The sequence below is a fragment of the Triticum aestivum genome, chromosome 6B (genome assembly GCF_018294505.1).
Source record: "Triticum aestivum cultivar Chinese Spring chromosome 6B, IWGSC CS RefSeq v2.1, whole genome shotgun sequence".
NCBI classification, from domain to species: domain Eukaryota; kingdom Viridiplantae; phylum Streptophyta; class Magnoliopsida; order Poales; family Poaceae; genus Triticum; species Triticum aestivum.
Window position 1 is genome coordinate 31,561,605 of NC_057810.1, and position 24,151 is coordinate 31,585,755.

Sequence of the window (24,151 nt, forward strand, 5' to 3'; positions counted from 1 at the left end):
GAACTCAAAAGCATGTCATTGACTATATGCATCCCATCTCAATATGGAAGAAGTATTCCAAATGATAGTGCAACTCTCCTACATCATATATATTTCTTAAAGGATTAATGAAAGAGAGGTCAAACAGAATTACATCTTCTCCAGTACTCTTCAAAGTTGGAAGCAGAACATGGATTAGATAAATTTCACTCTTTCAAATTTCTTTTGTCTCTACAACTAATAAATCGATAACAACTCACCGCCAAAGATATAGCAACAAAATTGGAAATCTGGACACTACAAGCAAGATACAAATGTCACAAATTAATATTACAAAAAATGCTTTACTTTTATAGATCATACATGTATAGGTTTGGACTGGAACAAAAAATTAGCACCCACAGGGAAACAAAGTTCACGTATACAAATGTTACTAATTTCACCGCTTGATTTCCATGTTTCAACCGTAGATACTTCTAAATACGTCTGTAGTAAAGAAGAAGAAAAATCTGTACCACATTATATACCATGGTGAATAATATTGTTGATCAGAGGGGGCAATAAACAGTAATATTTTATAAGAAATATCTCTAAACTTCTTAAAGTCATTGGATTCAAGCTAAACTGCTCGCGACTTTGATAAGAATGAAAGGATGTGTAAAAAAAGTAAAGATCCTAACACACCTTATGCTAGAATTTCCATATGAATAACTAACAGAACAAAAAAATAATGGGGCATATACAGGACAACAGTGCACTTCCACTACCTTGAGTTCTGAGAAGAATCAAATGATATTGATGGTAAATTGGTAACTGAATCTGCAGGTTACATGTATGGTTTTATACTCTTCTGTTCTAGCTAGCAAACTAATCAATAGCAAAACCTACTGGCATACACTATCCAGTAATTAGATTCACAATGCTGTAGGAGAAATGGCATTTTGAAGCATAAATTAATATCAATGAGCACTGAGTAATTTTCAAAAAAAAATGCATCATATATCAAGTATATAAAAACATGTTTAGTGATGTAAACACAACACCATAAAAAGTTAATACACCCATTTTTTAGAAGCTAGCCTGTCAAAAGTTCAAGTGGACAGGTCACCATCAAAGGAACATATACCAAAACAAACCCATGATTCAAATAACCGAATAATTCATGCATAAAAAGACCATTAGAAACACTTATAAGCTCATTCATGACCAGTTTGTATTTAAGTCCAGGTTGACGAAACCACATGCATATAAGAATACTGGATGCCAACATGATCGAGTAAGATGTAAAACATGAATGAACAAATAGAGTGGATGCATTTGCATGTCCTGTGGAGACTATGGTGTACTTGCCACCTACCAGGCCTCTGAGGTTGGAAACTGCCATTGTGCCAACATAAGGCATGATTACGGTAACATCCACAGGATCTGAAATGAAAGTGAGCTCACCACCTAAAGAAGGAACTCCTCCCCGGTGCTTAACGCCAGACTGTAAAGCCAGCTCCTTGTACACCACGTCAATTTCTTCCAACGTCTCGATGTGTTTGCTGAAAAAACTGGAGAGAAACAAAAGATGATTATAAAATTAAAATAGTTTATAAGGAGTACAACAGGTCCCTGTTCCGCTACCGGATCAAGGATGGAGTAAACTAAAACACTTTGTTGTTACCTACCCCTCCCGCCCTGTTCCGTGAATCGACTGACAAATTCTATTATCAATTTCTTCTCTTTGTAATGCATACATACGCATAGAGAGGAGTATGTAGTATAGAAGTTGTTGTTGCTCAAGCAGTGTATATGTACGCACGTGCATCTTATATAGACATAGGCTTGAGATTTCTATATAAGATGGACTGAAGAGGGGTGCTTAGAATTAATTAATATAGTCACCTTTTCCGAGTAGAATACAAACATCAACCTCAATGTGCTTGATCCGTTGGTGCTTCACTGAGTTGACAGACAAATATTCCATGTTGATGTTGTCTCAATAAACAATGTACAGTAGGCGAGTGGATGATGTAGCTCCTGCAGCAGCTGGCATAACCAACATGTTTCAGCGACATCGTGAGTTGTGGCATGGTACTTGGCTTACACAATAGACTGGGCTCGTGATGTTCTTATTTGGAAGACCAAGAAATGATATCATCGCCCAACCATACACAGAATCGACGTGTTGAGCAGCAAGCTTAAGGAGTAGGACAGCGAACCCAATCGGCATGGGCATAAGTGAGAAAATATGTGGGAGACGATGGAATAGTGAAGCACAAATAGATGAATTCTCAAATAGTGAAGCATAAGTGAGAAGAGATGTAGGAGACGATGCATTCCTAGATCAATAGTGGGCTTGATATAACGAATCGCACGCTCTCATAATGTATGGTGAAGAACAAATAGATGAATACAAGTCACGCATATCGCATTTGCCTAAATTCGTGTTTCTAGCAAATGCTAAATCTTTAGTCCTTGTTTGTTGACAGTATCAACCTAATATATTTCTAGCATATTTATGAGTTTATATTCCCTTCTTCTCCAATTAACATGGTTTTCTTTTTGCCCTTTTTATTTCATTCAATTTTGAGAAAGCCCCTCGGTAAGAAGACAGCCACAACGAGCACTGTCAAAACAATATATATGGCACAAGTTTTGCAACGAAACCACAGAGCCGGAGACAGAAGAGAAGTACCTTGTAGATGGGGATCCTGAGGAGGCCGAGGGCGCCGGCGAGGCTGCAGTCGGTCCACTGCAGGAGGAAGAGGAAGAGGCATGCGGCGGGGCTGTAGGAGACAGACGGATTCAGTCGAAAACATCACACCCTAGACTGAAGAAATTGAGGAAGGGGATTATTTCGGTGGGAGGGAGGGAGGGAGGGGGGGAGGGGAGGGCACTCACAGGTTGTTGGCGTGCTGGATGTCGAGCTCGAGCACCTTGAGCGAGTCCCTGAACAAGCGCCGTCGCCACCATCTCCCCCTCCTCCTCCTGCGCCACCAGAGGGCGCCGCCGCCACCGTCTTCCCCCTCCTGCTCGCCACCGTCTTCCCCATCCTGCTCCGCCACAAGAGGCCACCACCGCCGCCAGAGCAGAGCGTTCGCTGCGAGCTCAAGGTGGCGAGGGCGACGAGGCAGAGGAGAAGGACTGGGAGGTGGCCGGTGACGGCTGGGGAGAGGAGAGGAGGCGGCTAGGGGAGAGGAGAGGTTGCGAGGGCGACGAGGCGGAGGAGGAGGGCTGGGAGGTGGCCGGTGGCGGCTGGGGAGAGGAGAGGAGGCGGCTAGGGTTGTGCGGGTGTGGGAGGAGGAAGCGAGCGAGGGCAAAGGGAGAGGAGAGCGGTCGGGACTTATCATCACGAGGAATAAAAGGAGACGTGGTCGGGACTTCTATCTAAAAGAAAGAGGTGCCCCCCCCATGAAACTCTTAATGACACTCGAGATAATGTAATCCCTTCTATACAAAATTCACTCTTCCGCACATTAAAGGAAACTTCCACGCAAATGATTTTCAAAATCTTTCCAGATTTCAAGTTTCCTAAAAATCACAACTAATTTGTGAGCCATGAAAAAAATGAACCCAATCCCTTTTTACAAAATCTTACAATATTACTGTAGCTCCCACTTTTGTTATTTTCACCACAGAAATCGATGTTTTCCTCTGCAAAAACATGAAGGTATGTGACTCACTCTAAGATCTATACATTAGACTGTTTATGGATATTTCTATAAGTTTCAACTAAACTTTGATTTTTTTAAAGAGAATGGTGATCTAGAGTAATAAAAGTCTACTGCGGGCACTCATGTGGTCAGTTTCACTCTAATATCTACGCAAAGGATTTTTTTCTTAAAAATAACCTTTCAACTCAATGTTAGAATTTTGTGAGAAGTAGAATATTATGATCTACTCCCTCCATTCCTAAATATATGACGTTTTGGCAGTTCAATTGAACTGCCAATACAATAAAATTTAATCATGGTGCTTCCTAGGGTCAGATTCACACAATACCTATACACCAGATTGTTTTTGGATTTCCACTAAAAAGGTTTTTTCATTTTTTGTGGAAAATTTTCAACTCAATCTGATTTTCTTTGATCACGATATTCATTTTTTCTCAAAAAAATGAATATCGTGATCAAAGAAAATATATTCCGCTCCCAACGGTCAGATTCATTCTAATATCTACACACTAGATTTTTTTAAGATCAACTCTGGTTTTGAAATTGCCAAAACAAATAACATGTCATCCAGAGAACAAAAATATCCGGTCACTTCTTTGGTATCAAGCGCGGTGTCGACGTGGCTAATGTCACCTCTTGCATATGTGTATACGGGCGGGGCTAATGTCAACTCTTTGCCGCCTTGCATATTTTCATATTGATCACCATAGAGTACTTGTTTTGATCACTGACTCTATTGACGTTTTGTCTCGTCTTTGTTGGCAATCTTGACTTATTTTTCTCTTGAACGCACCTACTCTACATACGGAACTGCTTAGAGAAAATGGACTTGTCCTGTTGCTAGCTAGTAGATACTAGTATACTACTAGTTTATGTAGTAGATAGGAGATCTCAAATGCCAGCTAATGAGAGCTCAGGCTATAGATCACCCACCTTTCACGCTAGAATATAATAGTCGTCCGTACCTTCCGTAGCAACGGCACCGTACAGCCGTACGCTACTGCTAGAGTCAACTCTTTGAATGGATCTACACTTTGGACTTTGGCGTGTAAGTACCTGGAAAGTGCAGGCAGAGAGGAGTTTCACTTTCATCTCTCTTATTAGTATCAGATAAGTAGCAACTAGTATCAGATAAGTAGCAATATTTTTCGCAACAACACTTACGTAGCAACCCCAACATATAGACAGATAGCCTACTCTCATACTAATTCGAGGGCTCAAACATTCAACAAGAAGTTTATATCAGAGTAATTACGCACTTTGGTAGCCCCAACAAATTAAGTACGCAAGCCAGTTTGCACAGCTTATATGGATCTCTCCGCGTAATCTCCGCGTCAAATCCTTATTTGCAGAGCTGCATTGCCATCGTAACCTAAAGTCTCACGGACCGTAAGTTGCTAGTGGCAGGAGGTGTATTTTATTTCAGCAGGTAGCTTTACTAACTAGCTCTTGACCAATGTGTTAGTTAACTAGTAGCAGCGCTCCGGCATGTGGTCTTACATACAGTTCATATAGTACTACTTCAAAGTCACCGTCTGCCACGGAGCTGCTATCGGACAAGGAAAAATAGGAGTACAAGTTGCAAAACGTTGCAAAACTCTACCAAATTACAAGGGTGCACAAAAGGAAATTTAAGGCGGCACATGGTGTCAGAACAATGCATATTCACATATGATATCTTCTTATAACATATTACAAGCCCTTATTGCAGACTAAGGCCTCCTCTATTGCGATTTTGCTATGTGCCCAAAAAGTCATGTGGTGTGGGTGGTAAACATACCACACCGTCCTAATGGGGTGTACCACCTCGATCCCAGGGGCATGTACGTCTGTATATACAGGGTGTGTACACACACTAGAGTAAAAAAACTGAAGACTTATACGTGCTGGGGCGTGTTGTTTGGTGGGCTGGAAGGTACGGCGAGGATGGCATTGCGTTTGCCACGCTCAGAGATGCTATTCTCGGCGAACTTTTGGCCGGCGATGTGGAGGCCCTTGCTCTTCTCTTCCTCGGTCCATTCGGCACCATAGTACTCCTCCTCGGTGGCATCGGCGCTAGGAGGGAGGAGCATTGAGCCCCACTGTGGGAAGTGAACGAGCGCGACAGGAAGCGTGCACACCATGATCATGATGCCCATATACTGGAGTCCTTTGCCTGTGGTGTACTGGGATGATGTGAAGAAGAGGAATTGTGTGAGGCCGCCACCGACATTACCACCAGCACCGCTCATGCCAGAGATGAGCCCAAGGGAGCGCCTGGAGACGAAGGGGATGACACCATAGACTGCGCCGCATGCAGCCTCGACGCAAATGGAGTAGAGGACCATGCATGTGACGGAGGTGGGGAGACTGGATGCACGACCAAGACAGATGCAGAAGACTCCACCGGCTGTCTGGAGGATCCAAATGTTCCAAAGACGGGCACGCATGCCGAAGTAGCGAGCGCCAAGGTCGGAGAGGTAACCTCCCATTGGTCGTGCGAAGATATTTGCCAAGCCGAAGCTAGCTGCGATGGTACCGGCAGCGCGGAGGTCGAGGTGGAAACTGTCGTAGTAGTACTCGGCGATGACGTTGTTGGTGGTAAGCTCGATGCCCATGCAGTAGCCATAGATGAAGACAAAGATCCATGTACGATAGTTGGTGACAGCGCCCCGGAGAACCTTGGTGAACTTGTCTTTGTTCATGTCACCATTTTTCTGAAGGTTCCTTAGGTTGCCGTCAGGAAGGTCTTGCCCCATGGTGAGCACAAGCAAGCCCATCACCACCAACATCATTCCTGGCACGAAGTAGGCGATGCGCCACGCTGTGAAGGACGTCGCACCACATGCCAAGATGCCGTCGAACACGAGAGGCATGATGAGTTGTGTGGCACCGCCACCCATGTCACCCCAACCCGCCGTCAAGCCGCCGACCGTGCCGATGATCTTGCTATTGAACATGGTGCTGATCCAATACTGACATGACACAAAGGTGGCGAGGGAGACACCGATGAGGAAGCGAATAGTGATATATCCACCAGGACCATCAATGACGGACATACAAAACACTGCTGGCGCGGAGAGCATGACCAAGAAGGCGCAGCCGTACCGCGGGCCAAGGAGGTCGCATATGGCGCCCATGGCCAGCCTAGAGAAGATAGCGCCGGAGACGGATGCGACCCCGGCGTTGCCGATGTCGGCCTTGGTGAGGTTGAGGTTGTCGCGGATGATGGGGATGAGCGGCGCAGCGGCAAAGGTGGAGACGACGCAGGTGAAGAAGGACATCCATCCGAGGTGGAAGGCGCGCATGTGTGGGTTGCCCAAGGAGAAGATCTTGATGGACTTGGCCTTATGCTCAGAGTCCACGTCCACCGGCAGCGAGAAGTTGATGGGCGCCGCAGTGGCGGTAGCCGGGGAGCCGACCTCCGTTTCCATATCCTCTTGTTCTGAGGCTGGGGAGACGGGGAGCTTTGCTTGCTCCTTGGAGCTGAGCTGAACTGTGGACTAGGAGGCAAGGGGTAGCTCTAGGTATCAAGGTTGTAATGCTTGCGTTGCTGCTCGAGAGACTACAAGGAGGTATGTATTTATAGACCAGGAGCAGCTTCGGTTTGGCATATTCGTTGGCATATGCTTTCTGGGTTTCCTTCGTCTCTTTCAATCGTTTCCCTCATTTGCTCAAATTAATGCACACCTTTTGTTATATGTTTGACGTTTTTCTGCTCCTTAATTAATTAGCATATACTCCAGTAAGCAGTTGTTGCAACGATCGTACTAGTACATGCTACTCCCCCCGTCCGAAAATACTTGTCATCGAAATGGATAAAAGAAGATGTATATAGAACTAAAATACGTCTGGAAGCATCCTTTTTATCCATTTTGATGATAAGTATTTCCGGACGGAGGGAGTACTTATATGGAGATAATATATGCAGTGGACAGTGCAAACAGTTGACACTGAAAGTAAAGGGTTTATTCGATCTGACTGCGAAACTTACAGGTTGAGATATTCCTAAAGCGTACCTGATCCTACTAAGTACAGATCAACAGCTCTTTCCTTTTGCAAAGATGTACTTGTATAGATCAAGAGTTGACTCTAGGTAACTGCAGAGCTAAGTACTGTACATGTTGTGTTACTGCAAACCGTGCAAAGAGTTGACGGTGGAGAAATGTTAATTAGCCAATTGCAGTTGCACATGCAGCAGGAGCTAGCTATGGTAGCAGTAGTAATAATCTGTGGGTAGTAGTATTAATCAAGATCTAGCTATCTTGCGGGTCGCTGGTAGTAATCAAGACTAGTTTAAGGTCTATAACAGCGCCAAACAAGTTTGGGAAAGGACCAATTGACCAAAGTTTGGAGGACAGTATGTTAAATGATATGGGAAGCGTTCAACCCTTTGCTCGGGCCGCATTGCATTATATAGAACTTGTGCCGTGGCTTACAAGATTAGATCGAGGCTAGATCGATCGGTTACAGAGAGATATTCGGGAGAGGTTGAAACAGAAGAAGGGATAGAATAGGTTTACAATTCAAAGAGAATTATATCCCTATACAACAACTAATTCTAACACCCCCCCTCAATCTAAACCTCATGAAGCTTTGCCAAGGTTGAGATTGTACTTGAACTCATCTAGCCTTCTCATAGTAAGTGGTTTTGTGAAGCCATCAGCAAGTTGATCTCCTGTAGGTATGAACCGAATGTCAAGTAGCTTTCGAGCTACTCTTTCTCTGACAAAGTGAAAATCAATTTCAATATGTTTGGTACGTGCATGGAAAACAGGATTGGCTGAAAGGTAGGTAGCACCAATGTTATCACACCATAACCTAGCAGCTTGTGGAGCCTTAATACCAAGCTCATAAAGTAAAGTCTGTATCCACATTACTTCAGCTGTTGCATTTGCCAAAGCTTTATACTCAGCCTCAGTGCTTGACCTTGAAACTGTAACCTGTTTTCTTGCACTCCATGATACAAGATTTGTTCCCAGAAAAACAGCAAAACCACCTGTGGACCTTCTGTCATCAGGATAACCTGCCCAATCTGCATCAGAATATGCAGTAACAAGCATGGATGATGATCTGGTAATATGAAGCCCAAGTCCCTCTGAGAACTTAAGATACCTCAAAATTCTCTTGACTGCAGTCCAATGAGTAGTTCTAGGTGCATGTAAATATTGACATACTTTATTCACAGAATAAGAAATGTCAGGTCGTGTAAGAGTCAAATATTGTAAAGCACCTACAACACTTCTATAATTTGTTGCATCTTCTGGTCCAAGCACTTCTCCACTTTCAACTGTAAGTTTTTCTGAGGTTGAGATTGGTGTACTCACAGGTTTACAATGTTCCAATCCCACTCTCCTGAGGATATCAGTGGTATATTTGTCTTGTGTGAGAAGTATGCCATCTTTTACTTGTTTAACCTCTATACCAAGAAAGTAGTGAAGGTCACCTAGATCCTTAAGAGCAAACTCTAGTTTCAGATCCTTAAGCAAACAAGTGGTGGCATCTGAGCTTGAACTAGCAACAATTATATCATCAACATAAACAAGCACAAATATGGTGATATTGCCTTTATTGTAGAAGAACAAAGAGGTATCTGCTTTTGATGGTGTAAACCCAAGTTGTTGTAACTGCATGCTCAATCTTGAGTACCAAGCTCTAGGGGCCTGTTTCAAACCATATAAAGTTTTATCCAACTTACAGATATAATGTGGTGTGCTTTGATTTTCATATCCCGGTGGTTGCCGCATGAACACTTCTTCCTCAAGAACACCATGAAGAAACGCGTTCTGAACGTCTAGCTGCCGTAGACTCCAACATCTGGAAATAGCAATAGACAACACAAGCCGAATAGTAGCCGCCTTAACAACAAGACTAAAGGTATCTTCATAATCAATGCCAAACCTTTGTTTAAATCCCTTAGCAACTAATCTAGCTTTGTACCTGTCTATACTTCCATCAGATTTTCTCTTGATCTTGTACACCCACTTACAATCTATAACATTATTTCCCTTCCTTGGTGGTACTAAATGCCAAGTTTTGTTTTTCATGAGTGCATTGTATTCACTATCCATAGCCTCCTTCCATTCTTTATGGTTAAGTGCATCATGCAAGTGGGTTGGTTCACCAAAACTACTAAGAAAAGCTCTTTTGACCCTGTCATACCTTACGGTGCCATCAGTATATTCTTTTGCCTTGATAATACCTGATTGAGATCGAGTGTGACGACGAGGAGCTGCTGCTGGTGAAGTTTGCACAGAAGATCCGGGCGTGACAGTTGCTGTTGGTTGCACCACAGAAGATCCCGCGAGACCAGCTGCAGACGAGACAGCTGCAGGTTCCCGATCCGGCTCCCGATCCAAGGCGGATCTCGACCCAGGCGCGCCAGGCGTCCCGCTGTCCGTTGCAGAGTCGGCCCACGGGCTGGTGGCTCGAGGGGATTCGCCCCTGTCCACTCCTGACGAGGTGGGCTCAGCATCGGGCCCCGCGGTGCCAGGATTGTCGGCCACTAGCGCACCTGAAGTGGTGGGCTCCACGCGGTCTGACCCGTCAGCCGCCCGAACGTGATTGGCTGCATGCGAGCGACCGCAATCGTCCTCGAACCGCGCGGCGCTGGAGACAGCAGAACTGGCACGAGGATCTGCCTCAGATCGAACGCCGCTGTCACCCGAATCTGCATGGGATCCGGCGCCCCCTTTGTTTGTTTCTGCACACATAGAATCATGACCCAAATATGCACAAATATCACTAGAATCCAAATTTTTTTCTATGGAATTCTTCACAGGATCAGCTTTATATAATTCTCCCCCGTGATCTGGAAGAAGTGCTATTTCAGCACGTAGGAGGGTGCCAGCATTTGGGTGGAGTTTGGCGAACGGAAAAAGGGTTTCATCAAAGACAACGTCTCTAGAGATATAGATACGGCCGGTTGCAATCTCTAAGCATTTGTACCCTTTGTGGAGATTACTATAGCCAAGAAAAACACATTGGGTGGATCGAAACTCGAGCTTGTGGCGATTATATGGGCGTAAATTTGGGTAGCAAGCACATCCAAAAATTTTAAGAGAGTTATAATCAGGTGTTTGATGATATAATCGCTCTAATGGAGTAGAGTTACCAATGACCTTGCTAGGGAGCCGATTGATAAGATAGGTGGCTGCAATGAATGCTTCATCCCAATATTTGAGAGGCATGGAGGCATGTGCAAGTAAGGAAAGGCCAACTTCAATAATGTGGCGATGTTTTCTCTCAGCAGAGCCATTCTGCTGGTGAGCATGAGGGCAAGAGATATGATGTTCTATGCCTATGCTACGGAAGAAAGAGTTGAGCTTTTCATACTCCCCTCCCCAGTCACTTTGGACTGCAAAAATTTTCCTGTCAAAATGCCTTTCAACAAGTTTTTGGAATTCTTGAAACACAGAAAAGACTTCAGATTTGTGCTTTAACAAGTAAATCCAAGTAAACTTGCTAAAATCATCAATGAAACTCACATAATATTTTTTCTTCCAAAAGAATCTCTAGCATGACCCCATACATCACTGAAAATAAGCTCTAAAGGAGCATGAGACACACTGTTTGACCTAGGATAAGGGAGTTGATGACTCTTGGCACACTGACAAGCTTCACAAATGGACTCACTAGATTGACTAGATGACAAGGGCAAATTGCCTTTATTTACTACTTGTTTGACTATGACTGATGATGGGTGTCCTAGTCTTTGATGCCACCGTGCTAAAGAGGGCTTGATAGTAGTAGAACAAGCATGACGCCGCTTGTGGTTGAAATCTCCAGATGGGATGGGGTAGAGCCCTCCAATGCATCTACCGTGATGTAGAAGTTCCCTCGCTGCCCGATCCTTTATGAAAAAGTAACGAGGGTGAGTTTCAAAGAAGACATTATTGTCGGTGGCTAAATGAGACATAGAGGCAAGGTTTTTATCAGCTTGTGGAACATGAAGGACATCGTTTAGAACAAGATCACGTTTAAGAGTGGGAGAATTAATAAAAGATTGACCAATATGTCGAATATCCATACCTCCACCACTTGCAGTATGGATTTGATCGTTGCCAAGGTACTTCTCCCGAAGAGCAAGTTGCTCTAGTTCACCAGTAACGTGGTCGGTTGCACCAGAGTCGACGTACCACACGCCATCGCCCCCTTGCTCGCGCATAGCTGCAGCAACAAGACGTGCATCGGGGACAAAGTCTTCATCATACCGGTGCCAGCAGTCCAGAACCTCATGGCCTGCCTTTTTGCAGAGTTGGCACCGAGGGCGCCCCCGGGAAGATGAAGAGGAGCGGCGGCCAGAGTTGTTGTTGAAGCCGCCGCCTGATGGTTTGTTGGTGTAGCTGTTGGAGTTGTTGTAGCCGCCGCCTCCAGAGTTGCTGTAGCCGCCATCTCCCTGGAAGTGGCCATGCCCGCGCCCACCGGTGCAGGACTGCCCCTGGTGACCGCGCCCACGGCCGCGGCCACGGGAGACAGCGTTGGCAGAAGATTGGCGAAGGTTGCTGCCGTGAAGAAGGCTGAGACGGGCATCAAAGCTCAGGAGCTGGCTGTAAAGCTCCTGAACCGTGATCGGTTCCACCCGAGCAGCGAGCGCCGAGACGGCAGGGTTGTATTCCATGTCCAGTCCGGCGAGAATCTTGGAGACGATCTCCGGATCGGAGAGCGCGGCGGCGGTGCAGGCAACTTCATCTGTGAGACTTTTAATTTTTCCAAGATACTCGGCCATGCTCATATTACCTTTCTGAAGATTGGTCAGCTCGATGCAGGTGTTAATGGCTTGGGCTTGACTTTGAGCAGCAAACATGGCATGAATTGCACGCCAAACTTTGGCCGGCGTCTGTAACGTGGCGACCTGTGCAAGAATATCGTGGGAAAGAGAGCCCATCAAATATCCTCGAAGTTGCTGTTGTTGTGCATACCAGAGGGTTCGTGCAAAGTTGGCGATCTGCTCTTCTTTGCCTTCCTTGGTGATGGTGAGGGTGGGCGGCGGTGCCGGGCTCTTCTCGTCGAGGTGATGTTCCATCTGTGCTCCTTTGATCTGCGGCAGCACGACGGCCTTCCAGAGAAGAAAATCCCCCCTCGTCAGCTTCTCCTGTGGTGGTGGTCCGAGGGATGTGGTGGTGGTGGTGGATGAGGAGGCGAAGGTGGAGGTGGAGGTGGAAGATGAAAGTGCACCCATGGTGCTGGGCAACATGGCGGCGGAGGTGGTAGAGATGCTCTCGATGGAGGAAGGTAGCTAGATGTGTTTTTGTTGAGGAAGTGGCTCTGTTACCATGTTAAATGATATGGGAAGCGTTCAACCCTTTGCTTGGGCCGCATTGCATTATATAGAACTTGTGCCGTGGCTTACAAGATTAGATCGAGGCTAGATCGATCGGTTACAGAGAGATATTCGGGAGAGGTTGAAACAGAAGAAGGGATAGAATAGGTTTACAATTCAAAGAAAATTCTATCCCTATACAACAACTAATTCTAACACAGTACTGTTAGTGAAAGCGAACGCCGTGGAAGGAGCTCCATGTAATTACTTGCAAGCAATGGCGACATGTCAGCTTGGCTGGCAATAGCCTATGAAATTCGTCGAGCTTATCAGGGTTGCCAAGCTACCTAAGTATGATAAGCTTAGACGTGAATGGCTGAAATCAATAACCAGAGATGCAATCCAAATGTACAACCATTAGCTATGATCCAAGAGTTGACGCTGTGATCTGTGGACAACAATCAGCCCAGGCCACGCGTTGCACACATGCAGAGTACGGATGAGTGCTGTGTTGGTACCTCGTCATCGATCCTTGGGCAAACTGGATCGATCCTTCATTATACCCTACTTGCTAGCTGTCGTCGAGATGTACATATCTGGAGATCCACAAGATATCGTAAGTACATAGGAGTATTGCTTATCTTAATTTATCAGAGCAGGTTAAGGTCAAGTAGCTGAGTCAGCAGGACGTGTACTGTTGCATGCACGTCGTGTAGCTGGCTGAGTAAGTCCACGACGTGTTTCCCGTGCGTGATTCCCGCCGGGCGCGGAAGTCAAATTTGCACGCACGTTGAATTCAAGAGCATGCACGTACGTAAGGGCCGGACCGGTCCATATCAAGCCGGCTGGCAAATTGTAAAACGACGATGTAAAAACCGTCACGGACAGTAACTGGCCGTGGGTTTTGCTTACGCACGGTTAACCAACGAATCGGCAAAAGAGTGTAGGGGACACAAGTTGAGTAGTGGCAATTAACTAATTAGTTGAAAATGAGAAGCAGGGTGATTAGTTTTTTTTGCGGGAAACACAGAGTAATTAGTTGAAAAGGAGAGCTACCGATCAAGTGGACGTTTATAATTGTATGTGAGCGCACCGTACAAGAGTTGACTCTTGGAGAACATCAGCACATGCATGCAACTGTACGGTGGAAATAAAAGTCCATAGACTAATTAGTTGGCGACATCAAGTTGCATCGATCTGTCCCCACCTGCTGAGCTTACATATGGCTGGGCTACTGAACCACTTATATGAGATAAGCTATATATTTGAATGGGACTGCACGTTAAGTCACTAGGTACAGAGCCGTGCAAAGAGTTGACCCTGTGTATCGAGGGTTTATTCAGATTCGGTCTGGCTGCAAAATTAACTACTACTCCCACCTTCTCAGAATGTAAGATCATTTTTGATACGCAGGAAGTATATATGCTAACAACAAAAACTATGCAAATTACTACCCCACTCTGTCCCCACGAAACCCCCAATCCGGTAACCCGAGCCCAGTTCACTCCGCTCTCACTCTGTCTTTTCTTCCCCCTACTCCGATTTCTCCAATTTCCATCCACTCCCACGACTCCGACGACCATGTCGAGCTCCGGCAGCCGCTTCGACTAGGACCACAATATCGACAAGGAGCTGGCCCTCTGCATTGCCCTCAAGAGGTCCGAGGTAGACACGTGGGGCAGTTCCAGATCTGCCGTCTCGCCTCTCCCCCGCCGGCGTAGCGAGCATGTTGGAGTTGGCCCCTCCCAGTCCACACACAGCTCCGTGACGGCTGTATAGATTTCTCCACCCCCCCCCTCCCCCATGCCGTCCCCTTCCCCAGCCGACCGTTGCTCCACACACACAGCGGTGGGTTCTAATGCCCGCACCGCCAACTCGAATGCTCGCGGCGGAATCGGAGGCACACGTTGCGCGCTGCGAGGGGCAACAGGCAAGGGAGAGGAAGGCGGAGGAGCAGTCCGTGCACCGCCGCCGACGAGGACAAGCGGCTCCTCGCTTGGGTCTACCGTCGGTCGCTTACAACGGCGAAGACAGACGCTCGACGGTTCCGTTGGAAGAATGCCAAGGTGATCTGGCTTGCCATTGAGCAGTCGGAGCACGAGGCGGCGGAGGCAGCGACAAAGGCGGCTCGGTTGGCATTGCTCAAGCTATAGTAGGACGGGGTCGACTGGTGGCTCAAAGGGCTGATCATCCTCTCTAACTCTGACTCCTTCGACAACGACGACCACCGCGCCTCGTCCAACGACTCGTACGATCATCCACCAGTCGTCGACGCCTACAACAGCGACATCGACCGAAAGGGGAAAGGCCGGTGAGGAAGTGGTGAAGATCCGTCTTGTGACGCCCCCGAATAAATCGTACACTAATCATGCACGCAAATGTGTACTATCAAGATCAGGGACTCACGGGAAGATATCACAACACAACTCTAAAAACATAAATAAGTCATACAAGCATCATAATACAAGCCAGGGGCCTCGAGGGCTCGAATACAAGTGCTCGATCATAGACGAGTCAGCGGAAGCAACAATATTGAGTACAGACATAAGTTAAACAAGTTTGCCTTAAGAAGGCCAGCACAAACTGGGATACAGATCGAAAGAGGCGCAGGCCTCCTGCCTGGGATCCTCCTAAACTACTCATGGTCGTCGTCAGCAGCCTGCACGTAGCAGTAGGCACCTCCAGTGTAGTAGGAATCATCGTCGACGGTGGCGTCTGGCTCCAGGGCTCCAGCATCTGGTTGCGACAACCAGGTAGAAGGGAAAGGGGAAAAGAGGGAGAAAAGCAACCGTGAGTACTCATCCAAAGTACTCGCAAGCAAGGAGCTACACTACATATGCATGGGTATATGTGTAAAGGGCCATATCGGTGGACTGAACTGCAGAAAGCCAGAATAAAAGAGGGATAGCTAATCCTGTCGAAGACTACGCTTCTGGCAGCCTCCGTCTTGCAGCATGTAGAAAAGAGTAGATTGAAGTCCTCCAAGTAGCATCTCCAAGTAGCATCTCCAAGTAGCATCTCCAGTCGCATCGCATAGCATAATCCTACCCGGCGATCCTCCCCTCGTCGCCCTGTGGAAAAGCGATCACCGGGTTGTCTGTGGAACTTGGAAGGGTGTGTTTTATTAAGTATCCGATTCTAGTTGTCATAAGGTCAAGGTACAACTTCAAGTCGTCCTGTTACCGAAGATCACGGCTATTCGAATAGATTAACTTCCCTGCAGGGGTGCACCAACTTACCCAACACGCTTGATCCCATTTGGCCGGACACACTTTTCCGGGTCATGCCCGGCCGCGAAAGATCAACACGTCGCAGCCCCACCTAGGCTCAACAGAGAGGCCAGCACGCCGGTCTAAACCTAAGCGCACAGGGGTCTGGGCCCATCACCCATAGCACACCTGCACGTTGCGTACGCGGCCGAAAGCAGAACTAGCCCCCTTAATACAAGAGCAGGCTTACATTCCAATCCGGCGCGCGCCACTCAGTCGCTCGCGTCACGAAGTGCTTCGGCTGATACCACGACGCCGAGTGCCCACATCTTTCCCACGTAGTTGGTTAGTGCGTATAGGCTCGTAGCCAACTCAGATCAAATACCAAGATCTCGTTAGCGTGTTAAGTATCCGCGAACGCCGAACAGGGCCAGGCCCACCTCTCTCCTAGGCGGTCTCAACCTGCCCTGTCGCTCCGCCACAAAGATCCACTCGCGGGTGCTCCACCAGCCGACCCGACTTTAGTCTCCACATGTATCATGTATAAAGTATATAGTATATACCCGTGATCACCTCCCGAGTGATCACGGCCCGATAGTATAGCACGGCTGACGGACAAGAATGTAGGGCTACAGATGAATATACTAGCATCCTATACTAAGCATATAGGATTGCAGGTAAAGGTAACAACAGTAGTATCAAGGACAGGCTATGCATCAGGATAGGTATAACAGAAAGCAGTAACATGCTACACTACTCTAATGCAAGTAGTATAGAGTAGAATAGGCGATATCTGGTGATCAAGGGGGGGGGCTTGCCTGGTTGCTCTGGCAAGAGAGAGGGGTCGTCAACTCCGTAGTCGAACTGGGCAGCAGCAGCGTTGGTCTCGTAGTCTACCGGAGAGAAGAGGGGGAAGCAACAATGAATACCATGTAAACAGATGCATATCGATGCAAGACAAGACCAGTAACGATGCTAGGCGTGCCCTAACGTGGTATGAGGTGGTACCGGTTAAGGGGGAGGGGACATCCGGGAAAGTATTCCCGGTGTTCCGTGTTTTTTGACAGATGAACCGGAGGGGGAAAGTTGCGGGTTTGATATGTTAGGGGTGTGTGGTGGACGAACGGGCTGCGTATCCGGGTTCGTCTCGTCGTTTTGAGCAACTTTCATGTTGAAAATATTTTAATCCGGGTTACGGATTAAAAGATATGATTTTCTAAAGATTTTATTAATTTTTGGAATTCAATTAATTATTTAATCCAACATTATCCAGAATAGTAAATGATGACGTCAGCATGACATCAGAGTGATGTCAGCAGTCAACGTTGACCATTGACCTGGTCAACCTGACGTGTGGGTCCAGTGGGACCCACCTATCATTCTCTGTTTAGGTTAATTACAGATTAGTTAATTTAATTAGTGATTAGGTTAATCTAATCAGGATTAATTAACTTAATTACTTAATTAATTAATTAATTAATTAATATTTTAATTATTTTAGTTATTATTTATTTATTTATTTATTTAATATTTATTATTATTATTACTATTATTTTATTATTATTATTTTTAAAACGTTCCAGGGCGGGCCCCTGTGGTCAGTGGCCCATGAGGCTAAACGGGCGCGGGTGCGGGCGCTCGCCCGAACGGGAGTGGGCGCTGGGCGCTGCGGGCGCAGCCCAACAAAGCGATGCGGGGCGCCGGTGGCGACGGCGCCGGCCAGGCGGCCGGAGCGGTGGCCGGCGAGCTGCTGCGGAGGGGTGAGCCGTCAGACGAGGCCGAGGGCCAAAGGGGGAATGGCCGTGGTCGAGCCATACGGCCGGGACGAGGCACGGGCGGTTGCGGGCAGGAACGGCAGGGCGCCGGCAAGCTAGGGCCAGTCCACGGCGGGGGTAGCAGCGACGGGGAGTAACGGGGCGGCGCGGTCAAGCACGACGAGCGCGTGCACGCGCGCGGTGAAGCTCGACGGGGTCCGGTGGTGGAGCCGGTCGGGGAAGGAGAGGCGGGGGGAGACGGTCCGGCGCGGCAGGGAGCGGTCGAGGGGAGCGCGGTGAGCGCGCAACGGGTGGCCCCGGAGCGCGTCGACTGCAGGCGGGGAGGGCGGTGACCGCGGCGACCTAGCGGGAGAGGGGGCGAAGGAGGAGCTCACGGGGGTGTTTGAAGGGGACGGGGCAGTGGGCTCGGGGGAGGTTGGGGCGGGCTATGGGGACGAGCGCCGGAGGGGAAGGAGCCCGGTGAGGTGGCGGCGAGCTCCGAGTGGCGTCGGCGCGGTCCGGGCGGCGGCGAGGGCCTCCTCCCTCGATCCCGATCCAATCGGGGGAGAGGGGGAGAGATATTTTGCGAGAGGGATGCGGGGAGTGTCGGTGGGTCCGTGGGGGAGTGGGGGGGGAGGTTATGGGCACGGGGTGGGCCGGTTGGGGCCGGTGCGGATTTGGGCCGGCCTGACAGGTCGTGGCCCAGTTGGGCCGGTTGCCTGCTGGGCCGGAGCCCCGGGGGGGTTTCTTCTCTTTTGTTTTGTTTTAGTCTTGTTTTCTTTTCTTTTATTTATTTACTTTTCTGTTTTAAATCAGTTTAAATTATTTAGACATTTTATAAAATGTGTCTATTACACCATATTTGGTCGATGTCTGTTTGGTATTAGGCTCGGACATTCGGCACACTTGCATCAAGGGGATAGGAGTAGCGACAGGTGTCGCCAAGATGGTGGCTTCAGGCTTACTGATGTAATGCTTTGTAAGGTCTCTAAAAATAATTAGTAAAATGGCTGCATGCATCGCTCGGATGCAGAGGCCAGGGCAATCCTTTTTTTTTAAGTACCATATGATAGTATTAATTGCATGTGCATGTATGGGCCATGGTGCATGTACTTGCAGCTAGAGTCAATTCTTCCAATGCACTGTTAGTTTGACTTGTACTACCTACGGGCTATGGCTACCTAGTCGATTTCACCATTGTTGGATAAAATGTAGTATATCGCTATATAATATCTTATTAGAATCTGACGATATGATGCAAACCAGCACAGAAAGCAATGGAAACGACGGAACACAGACCGAAAATACAATATTCTTGGTGCTTAACATGGATGGCTGTACATGTTCTTATCGTCAACCGGCCAGAGAACCAGCCAAAGAAGATGAACAAGCACAACCAGAGAAATCTTGCACAAGAGTGAATTGGACTTTAATTGAACACGACGGTGTAAAATAGCACTTAGACCTGATCCATATCTACTCGAGCAAGTTTATTATAGAAGACTTTAAGAGCACATGAACTCGTCAAAGTAGAGTAGTAGAAGACTTTAAGAGCTCTCCTTCCTCATTCATAGTATGCTTGGTAGTCGTAGGGATGGCTTGTCGGTGCCCAGCACCTTTGTATCTTGCTTTGGGTGTTTGTGTTGAGTGCAGTGGTGATGTGTGTTTGTATCGGTCTTTTCGGATGTATGCGGTGATGGTTGCTCTATGATATAAAGCGGGGGAAACCCTTTTTCGTGAAGACTTTAAGAGTAGATGAACTCGCCAAAGTGAAGTACTAGAAGACTTTAACAGCACATGAACTTGCAAAATTAGGTCACCACTCACAGGAATACATCTTTCGTATGCTCCTCATCGGGCCGCAGAGGACGCCATCAGGACCCATAAGTGCCACAGAGATCTTTTTTGCATGTACCGATGTCATCACCAGCATGATGCTTTTTTAGCATACACCAACATGATGCTACCATATAGACACCAAAGTACAAACATGTTATGTGTGAGGCATCACCCCTCAGCCCACCTCAACACGCACGCACACCTTCCACACACCCCCCCCCCCCAATGTCAGAGTATCCATTTGAGATGACAACGCCGTGACGCAGGCCAAGGACTTTGGACATCCTTTTGGTGTAGAAACACATGCTTATGTGTGATAAGATCTTTTTGTTAGTTTTTGATGCCAAGACCTCTAGACGTCTTTCATCATCACTAGATGACCAGTTGCGCCAATGGCGCAAAGGCCGAGAGCAAGCCATGTATTGAAAGAGTGTACATTAAGTCATCGCTGCATGTTTGACCATGGCGGCAAAAGCAGGAGCGAGCCAAGCATTTTGTATGAGATTGATTTAGAATCAACTTAAAGATACTTATATTCCATTACATGAAAGCTTGGTGCTTAAAAGAAAGTATTCAGATCACTTGGTAGTATCATACATTGGCTTTAAAAGACAGGCTATATTAGCATAGATGGATGGTGTATATAGTGCTTGCCCGTTAACCATTGCTCGAGTCTTGTACCTGCCGTCGGCAGGAAGGAAAGAATCTACGACCTAGGCAGATGAACAACCTATCCGCACACTGCAGACAGGATCAGAGGCCTATAGAGAAACAAAAAGAATCAAGCAACTGTGTATAAAACAATAAGCAGATGGCACACTTTATTAATTATTTTTCTAGCTGTTTTTCCTTTATCACCAAGTAGTGCGTATTAGTTGGGTAAGCAATAACCAGGTGGTACACTTGATATTGGAACCCCCAATACATTTATTATCTCTATTCATTCAAAGAACTAATCCGAGCAGGCATTGCGAGACTATTAAGAATCGGTATGAAACTAAGAAAAGTGGGCATCCTCTATAAAGATGGATATTGACCAATGGCATATGAGCACACAATCACCCAGGAAGAAAACCACCAGGACAAGCATAAGGTAAAACAGAAATTTATGATAAACAGTCTGTAGATAACAATATATATAAGCTTCGAGTGCACTATATACCAGTAGACATGACCATGAGGACAGATTCAAAGCCAAATGGCATGAAAAGGAGTCAAATATATACCATAGAAAAACAAAACTGGGAGTGTCAAAAGGACGTAAACAGAGTATACAGATAGAACGGCACGGTAAGATAAATAACATCATGTAACAGTGGCTATGATTTGTTTCTGGTAAAACCATCACAGAGAAATAAAATTCACATGAAAATATTTGCTTCCTACAGGCTTACAATGATAGGTATAACTACTTAAACTCACAATTGGATAAGAAGAATGTATGATAAAGGCTGGAAGATATAAAAGGACAACAAATTTAAACAGAGCCTTTGTTTCCATCATTTTTTCACCTGGAGAAGTGATGCATTGCTACATAAGAACGAAAAGCACAACCTGGGAGGAATCACAAAGCCAAAAAGCACAATCTGAGAGGAATCACAAAGCCAACCAGTACATACATCGTTTTAGAAGGACATGAACATATTTTTCTTCATTAGGACTTTTACAATTTATTAGGAGGAATTTGTTTCAGGAGATCCATTTGGCAAGCACAAGATGATCATGATGCAACAGAGAACGTTCACCATGTAAAATCAAGATTATCTGAGACTGTTGTGGACCAGCCAAACCATTCAGTGCCTCTGCAAAAGAAAGGTAAGGATTTGACAGAGCAGTTCTAACCTGTGATAAAATAAATACCATTAGTGCTAGATAAACAGGTTAGTGCATGTAGGGTATATAAACAGGAAACAAGTAAACAATCAAAGCACACTAAGCTAGTAGGATCACAAGCAACGCACAAATAATTGAAGGCCAACCAGACAAAGCTGCTCCACTTCACAAAGGCTCCAAATTGCACCGCTACAAATTAGGAGGCTTAATATGCTATTCACCATTACAACGATGATGCGTCGCACGGGCATCAGTGCCTTCACTGGCTCAGATCTGGCACGTGCTTTACGTAGGCGAGGAGTGGTAGCGGTCCTGCTCCATCAATCATCAGCGTCCCATGAGTAGAACTGAAAGAAACAAATGGCACAAACAGTGTTTTCACCTTGTGTCTCTAGCTCTTGTTCACTGACCCAAAGACCAGTTGCAGGAAAACAACATATACTGGCGCAACTGCAGCAGTACACTGATCCAAAAAGGACAACCACAATCTCTAAGCTACGGAGTTCAACATCCAACCTAAACCTCAAAGGCGAATTTCACTTCTAATCTGGCCTAGCAACACAATCAGTGGCCTCCCGTATTCGACGGTGACAACATGCATGGATGGATGTGGGGAAGAGGGACTCGCCTTGGGTTGGGGACCGTTGAGCTGGAGAGGCACTCGGTGAGCGCCTTGCGTGGCGGATCAGAGGCGGCTCACCTCGGGTCATCTTCCTCACCTTCTCGCGCATGCGGCGACCACGCGCAGATTGCAGCGACAGTCTAGCCAATCGCTGGAGGCCGGGCTAGGGCACGGCGGTTGCTGGACCTGTCGGTGCTCCTTGCCTCCCTGCAAAAGGCAGAGCCAGCCGCTGCATCTTGGGGAGGTGCAATATCGGCCAGGAGAGGTGCCCGGCATGGTGAATCCAGCTGTTAGTAGAATATAACTATAATGTTTGTAAAGTAGAGTATAAACTGCAAATCAACCAAGATACGAGACATACTGGATAAGATAGGATATAACTGAATGTATAAAACACCAAAGAGAAAATATGGAGAACCAGGGGGCGTGGCAGTTTGGCCTGGGCATGACACAGAGGTGGAAGCACCAATATCAGTTGCTGCTCCTTGCAGTGACAATGGGACATTCTCTGGGAATTTTCATAATCGAAGGAAAGCTAGAAAACATCAAACAATCTTACTGCTTCAGATAAAGAAGATGAGAACTACCATGGCAATAATCTAATCTAACCTCCGTTCAATCATCAACAAACACGTAGAAGCAGAAGCACGATAGAATCGGTTCACAATAAATAAGAACTACCATACCACAACATCCTTGTGCAAGAGAATCCCAAATATCATGATTAGAAACCAGTGAGAATGATCGATAAAATAGTAATGATGTATTCTAAATTCATATATAATGCAGAATAGAGTGCATTGTATTTTCTATGATGAACTGTCTATATGAACTCAAAAGCATGTCATTGACTATATGCATCCCATCTCAATATGGAAGAAGTATTCCAAATGATAGTGCAACTCTCCTACATCATATATATTTCTTAAAGGATTAATGAAAGAGAGGTCAAACAGAATTACATCTTCTCCAGTACTCTTCAAAGTTGGAAGCAGAACATGGATTAGATAAATTTCACTCTTTCAAATTTCTTTTGTCTCTACAACTAATAAATCGATAACAACTCACCGCCAAAGATATAGCAACAAAATTGGAAATCTGGACACTACAAGCAAGATACAAATGTCACAAATTAATATTACAAAAAATGCTTTACTTTTATAGATCATACATGTATAGGTTTGGACTGGAACAAAAAATTAGCACCCACAGGGAAACAAAGTTCACGTATACAAATGTTACTAATTTCACCGCTTGATTTCCATGTTTCAACCGTAGATACTTCTAAATACGTCTGTAGTAAAGAAGAAGAAAAATCTGTACCACATTATATACCATGGTGAATAATATTGTTGATCAGAGGGGGCAATAAACAGTAATATTTTATAAGAAATATCTCTAAACTTCTTAAAGTCATTGGATTCAAGCTAAACTGCTCGCGACTTTGATAAGAATGAAAGGATGTGTAAAAAAAGTAAAGATCCTAACACACCTTATGCTAGAATTTCCATATGAATAACTAACAGAACAAAAAAATAATGGGGCATATACAGGACAACAGTGCACTTCCACTACCTTGAGTTCTGAGAAGAATCAAATGATATTGATGGTAAATTGGTAACTGAATCTGCAGGTTACATGTATGGTTTTATACTCTTCTGTTCTAGCTAGCAAACTAATCAATAGCAAAACCTACTGGCATACACTATCCAGTAATTAGATTCACAATGCTGTAGGAGAAATGGCATTTTGAAGCATAAATTAATATCAATGAGCACTGAGTAATTTTCAAAAAAAAATGCATCATATATCAAGTATATAAAAACATGTTTAGTGATGTAAACACAACACCATAAAAAGTTAATACACCCATTTTTTAGAAGCTAGCCTGTCAAAAGTTCAAGTGGACAGGTCACCATCAAAGGAACATATACCAAAACAAACCCATGATTCAAATAACCGAATAATTCATGCATAAAAAGACCATTAGAAACACTTATAAGCTCATTCATGAC

General features: G+C 45.9%; 1 protein-coding gene across 1 annotated transcript; it reads right to left on the bottom strand.

The window, feature by feature from the left end:
- Positions 1 to 5,515: 5,515 nt before the first annotated feature.
- On the bottom strand, positions 5,516 to 7,051 carry LOC123133282 (high-affinity nitrate transporter 2.1-like). The gene has a single exon (XM_044552795.1). The coding sequence runs from the start codon at positions 7,049 to 7,051 to the stop codon at positions 5,516 to 5,518; it is 1,536 nt and encodes a 511-aa protein (XP_044408730.1).
- Between the last annotated feature and the right edge of the window lie 17,100 nt (positions 7,052 to 24,151).